This window comes from Bidens hawaiensis, unplaced genomic scaffold, assembly GCF_021521415.1.
Source record: "Bidens hawaiensis isolate Kalapana, Puna unplaced genomic scaffold, B.hawaiensis_p1.1 tig00055872_1, whole genome shotgun sequence".
Classification (NCBI taxonomy): domain Eukaryota; kingdom Viridiplantae; phylum Streptophyta; class Magnoliopsida; order Asterales; family Asteraceae; genus Bidens; species Bidens hawaiensis.
The window spans coordinates 81752-87785 of NW_027500065.1; the positions used below are offsets into that span (position 1 = coordinate 81752).

Sequence of the window (6034 nt, forward strand, 5' to 3'; positions counted from 1 at the left end):
AAGATGGTAATATGTATTGATTATGATGATGTGTGATTGTTATTTGGTGGATTAGAATCATGGATATGTTGAAAACATGATTTACATGAGTTATAGATGAAATCAGGTTTGTAACAGAAGCGTTCTTGTTTCTTGATGAGGATATAAATTGATGTTAACATAGTATTTTTGGTCGATTTTTTATTCCATGATACAATATTTTGAGTCTAGCTTTCAAAGAGCTAAGATTTGTAATTTTTAGACTTAGGCTTGATAGTTTTTTATAATTTTACAAATTAACATGTCAAGATTGATACGGGAACTTGTATTCTGGTCTAGGTCCCGACAACATATCTTGAGTTTGACATGTCAAGATTCATCACATCATTGGGAACATATGATATTTTTTTGTTCTATCATGCATCAGTTATTCTTTTATCAAATTATAGGCTCTCATGAAAAATGTATGGCCATTTTTGCTCCATCATACACTTCGAATGACCGGAGCAAAATTGAATTGTATGATCAACAAGGTTAGTCGTCTAGAAGTTTTTTTTTTTTTCACCATGCCATGTCATTGCATTTAGTTTTATATGCTTTATTGACAATTTGCTAGATGCCAATTGTTTTCACTTTTTAAATATTTTGGATATTCTTGTTTCAACGGTAGGTTTGGAGTCGGCTTTCCGCTTAGGCGGGGGCAGCTCTCCCATGCGATGATCCCCGACCCAATTACTCAAGTAGACCCAAAAATTTTAAAAATATGTTCTTAATGTTTAAACTTAATAACCCAATTCATTTAAGCTCATCTACACAATCCAAACCATAATCTAATAAGCTCATTTTTATTTCAAACCCAAATTCTTACTCACTCAAACCATAACCCAATCATCTAGTTTATGTTTTACTTAAGGCCCAATGCCCAAAAAAATTTAACGACTCCCAAGGACGGCCTACGTATGGGTGGACGTGTTGTGGACTTTGATAGAAACTTCCTCGTATTGTGGAGGCGCTAATCAAGTTTTGAATTATTTTCTTGATTAACAGAATTGGAAAGATTATTCCAAGATTAATCGTTCTTATTCAAACACGTTTATATCTGTTCATAATCGTGATCCATTACACTTGGCCTAAGTATTTATCATTTGGAAATTTATAGCCATGTTAGTAATGACGTGATTTGCACATGATGTGCCCAAGCCCAACAGCCGATGATACTTAGTTTACAACCCAATTCGCACAGGCCCAGTTTGCAAAGGACTAAATTTGAAGCCCAGACTACAATCATTACAACATAAAACCAGAACCGACCTCATACTGTCCGGTATACTGTCCGGTTCTCGGGTAATAGTTTAGCCAAATTTTTGCTCCAGTTCTGGATATGTTCAGCCCGCTACTCACTAAAAAGTAAGGGTGCAAATGAGCCGATCTGCTCGTGAGCTACTCGATATCAAATCAATAAACTTCTTTAAATTAGTCAAGCCCAAGCCTCAAATAAGGCTCGTTTAGTTATCGAGCCCGAGCTCAAGCCCTGTATAGGAACCTCGTTTAGGCTCGTCGAGCCTTAACAAGCCTTTTGTATTTTTAAGTTCTACCTATTTTAGATTTTTATGTATCATTACACTGCACAGTCGAGCTCGAGCTGAGCTTTGGCAAGATTAAGGTACTATACGAGCTTGAACCGAGCTTAGGCTCGTTTAGTGTTCTTCTCGAAATATATAAAACTAACCAACAATTTATAAATTAATTAATAAATAATAAAGATGTCGAACTTTAGTAAAAGAGCTTAAAACAAGAAAGTCAAAACGAGCTCAAGCTCAAGCTCCGGTTGGGCTCGGCTAGGGTCGTTAACACCGTCAAAGGAATACCCACGTTCTATGATGGTGGGGTAGTGCAATTTGTAATGATCTCCCGTCATGTACCAGGTATCATTTGTATTTATCGATTACAGCAGCTCTGTTTTCCAGTCAAAATTATGTCATTTGATTTGTTTGTTATGGAGTTCTTACAATTTATTGTGTATCTTATATTTGAATACCCGTAATGGTAACATTCTAGTTTAGAAGATCTTGTATGCACATCAGTTTCAACAGAATATACTTAGTTAATGGCATATCTTCTAATATGAGTTCCCAATCAAGAAATTATCTAGGCCACCTATTGGCTATACACTCAAAAAGTGTACTTGCAGAATGAGATTTGAAATGTAGACTGTAGAGTCAAATGTTTAAGGCAGAATGTCTAGTCATGTGCATTCACGACGACGTTTTGTTAAAAGGTTATTATTGTAATTTCTCATCCAAATCGAACCTTATGTTAGCCTTCAATTCTCAACTCGCTTAATTATAGTTGCACTTTGCCTCTTTGTTAGTCACAGTTGTCTCGCATCCGCGGCTCCATTCTAAGTGTAGTGCTTTGCCTCTTTGTTGGTCACGGATATCTCGCATCCGCGGCTCCATTCTAAGTGCAGTGTCTTCGCGGTTGTAGGTAAACTTCCATCATCGCTTCTTTGTGCGATTGTTTTCCTTCTTTGTGCGATTGTTTTGCCGTGATTTGATTTAAATTTGAGGATACAAAATCTGATTTTAATTCTTATGGATCTCAGTCTGCAGATTCAAGTTTTTCCTTGATCGGATTGTTTTGCTATATTTTGTTTGATCTGAACGTGCCCGATCTAATTGTTTTGCTATATTTTGTCCGATCTGAACCTGCCCGATCTGATTGTTTTGCTGTATTTTGTTCGATCTGAACCTGCCCGATCTGATTGTTTTGCTATATTTTGTTCGATCTGAACTTGCCCGATCTGATTGTTTTGCTATATTTTGTTTGAATTGTACTAGCCCGATCTGATTGTTTTGCTATATTTTGTTCGATCTGAACTTGCCCGATCTGATTGATTTCCTTTAACTGATTCAATGTTTTCAAATCCATTAAAGTATGTTAATTAAGACCTCTTGGCCTTGTATTATTTGAGATTTAGGGTTACAAAATCGTGTTTAACTGTTACAGATTCAATTTAACTTCTTACTGATTTCAGTTTTGTTGAAATCAGATTTATTCCCAAATCTGATTATTTCGCATAAATTTAGTTTAACCTAGTCGAACACTCGAACATGATTTGGGTGTTTGGCCTTAATTTATTTAGCGTGAACTAATCGGTTTGATTTGGTCAATCAACATTGATGTTTGCAATTTATATGTGGTAAATATGCAAAACTAGTTGTTTTCTCTATCAAGTGGTAACATGCTGCTAACAACCTTTAAAAAGGGTGTTTATATTGAGTTTATTTTTTTTTTCTAGTAAGAGGTGACTAGAAGTTAATGTTTTCATGATTCAGTTGACTGATTTTTTTTGTCAACTAATAGAGGTTACTTTTATGTGTTGTGGATACTGCACTGAAACCTGCAAAAAAATTATTAAAAGATAAAAATGTAGTGTTTTCTGTTGATTTACAATCTTGCTATTATATCCATGGAATCAGGTAACTTCTAACTGGTTGTAGTCTTAGTTTTCTTCTTACAGGGATCATTAGTAACTACGAAATAGAGACTTTTAACTAGTTTATGAACTAATCAAGGCACCTAAATCTAAATATGATTATATCTTTACATAATTACATCTAATGAGTAATGACCATATCCATATGTGCTTGTTTTTCCAATGAATTAATGTGACTTACTTTGCGAGTTTAGGAACACCCAAAATGTCTAGAAACCAGAACGCTGATGCACCTACCAACAAGAGTTTGAAGACTTCTGAGGATGAGGACAGTGGTCTGAGAGATTGGTCAAACTTGACCGAAGATCTACTCTTACGAATTACATGGAAATTAGAACCAACTGATTTCTTTGGATTCAGAGGGACTTGTAATCCTTGGAGGTCAATGGCACTTTCTCAAATTAAGAAGTTTATGGGTTCTAGACGACCCATGAAGGTTAGCTGCTCTAATGGCGCTTTCTACTTTGAGGACTTTGAGGGCCGAAAACACAAAATCCCTCTTCCTCATTCTACTGGTCGTGTATGTATTGGTGTAACCTGTGGTTACATGATCATGGCCGGGAGGGACCGTGATTTCTGGCTCGTGAATCCCTTCAAAAGGCATGAAATTTATATCCCTGCTTGTCCCTTCCACCCTTGGGTAAATACAAATGCATCACAGTTCAGGGGTGTTCTTGTCTTTTCACCCTTCACGTCCCAGCCAGTGTTCGTATTCTCTCACAAATTCACCAACAAAATATTTTATCATATGTCTGGTAACCAGCCATCCTGGAATTGGCTTGACCTCAATTTCCCCATCCTTGATATACATGCTTTCAAGGGAAAGATATACGCAGTTACCGTAACTAGTTGTTTAGTTGAAGTCGGACTCCCTCCAAGGCCCAGTTTGGAACCACTTGAAATGAAGAATCACCTAACACGACATCTCTTACGCTCGGAGTTTGTAACTTCGGGCAAAAGTCTGTATTTGTTGGATTGTTGTTCAGCCGATGGGTATGATGGTTACGAAATAGATGTTGAGAAAAGGGAATATGTGCAGATAGATAAGACGACGGTTGAAAATGCATTCTTTGTGGGTGACTGGAAGAGTAGTGCTGCTGTTGATGCCGACACCTGGGTTGATAGTCAAATACCAGATGGGAAGGGTGGTTACCTAAAGGATACTAGTGAGAAAAGTGATATCAAAGGCAGGTGTTTGATTGCAAACATGTGGTACTTCCCACATGAGCTCAACTGTGGATACCCTGCAGCTACAGTAGTTTATTAGACCTTTATATGATGTTTTGAGAACCACAATAGATGTTTTTTTGTGTTTTTTATGTTGTTTTTTTGTGTTGGATGATGAACAATCTTGTGTTGGTCTTTTGGTTTGATCTTGAAAAGTCAGCTTTATGTTTAAAGGGTTATCCATGTATGTATGTGTGCATGCAGTAAGGTAGAAGTTTGATTATGGTTATGCCTTTGCTAAATGTATGGGATCCGTATTGGATCGGGCCTCTAGAATGATCTAATTTGTAAGAATATGTTCAATGTTCATGTTGCATCAGTTGACTTATTTGGTCAAACATTGGGTTTACCAGTTATCAACTTTGACCAAACCAACGAGGTTAAACGCCTACATTAGTGAATGTTTTACTCTGTTTCTAAAAAGATTATGAACTATACTAGTATACAAAAGTTGCATGCTTCATTTTCAGTTAAACCTTTTTATGGGTAATGGGATCATTGAGAACCATCATGGTTGGATTTGTATAGTTGTGTGTTTGGTTTAACTAGCCTGCCTCTCACCATTTAGTTTGGGTGGGCAGGAAAAACCGAATCATAACCGAAAAACCGAACCAATTGGGAAACTAGTTGCTCGGTTATGATTTCATTATTAATCAAACAGTATGGTTTGGTTATAGTGTGTGTAAAAATATGATATAGCTGAACTAAACCGCTATTAAACTCAGCTTTATTTTTTTTTAATTTATTATGTGCTGAAAAGGATGTGTTACAGTTTTTTTATATAAAATAATATATTACTAGTTACATATTTCTTAGTAAAGCAAGACTTTTTTTTAAATTTAATATATAAACATGGATTTATTAATTAAATACATTAAACCGATCATCTTCCCCGATAACCAAAACATTAAACCATTGATAAAAAAACATTAAACCATTGATAACTGATGAATTATGAAAATCTACTTTGGTTATAGGCATGGATTTATCTAATAGACAAGCAGACATATGAAGAATTAATAACTGATGGGTTATGAAAATCTACTTCGGTTATAGGTTATGAAAATCTACTTAGAAAACTTAATTTTATTTTTTATGTGGTATGTTGTGCTTAAGCATTGTTGGTCTTTGGTATGTGTTAGGATTAAACGCACACACGAAACCGAACACGACACGAAAGCAATAAACGAACACGAGGATTTAACGTGGTTCGGTCTAAACTGACCTACGTCCACGGGTGGCAACTAGGTATATCTTTATTGAGTGACAAAATATTACAAGTACATAATGTTGTTTATATAGAGACTGAACTAGGGTTAGTAAATTATT

General features: G+C 35.8%; 1 protein-coding gene across 1 annotated transcript; it reads left to right on the forward strand.

The window, feature by feature from the left end:
* The first annotated feature begins 3683 nt into the window (after positions 1–3683).
* Positions 3684–4745, forward strand: LOC143601198 (uncharacterized). Its single transcript, XM_077078670.1, has one exon. It carries the CDS (start codon positions 3684–3686, stop codon positions 4743–4745), a length of 1062 nt encoding a protein of 353 aa, XP_076934785.1.
* Positions 4746–6034: the final 1289 nt, after the last annotated feature.

Bases quoted from the DNA above. Each gene is read 5' to 3' on its own strand.
- LOC143601198 (XM_077078670.1), top strand. From the start codon at position 3,684: ATGTCTAGAAACCAGAACGCTGATGCACCTACCAACAAGAGTTTGAAG.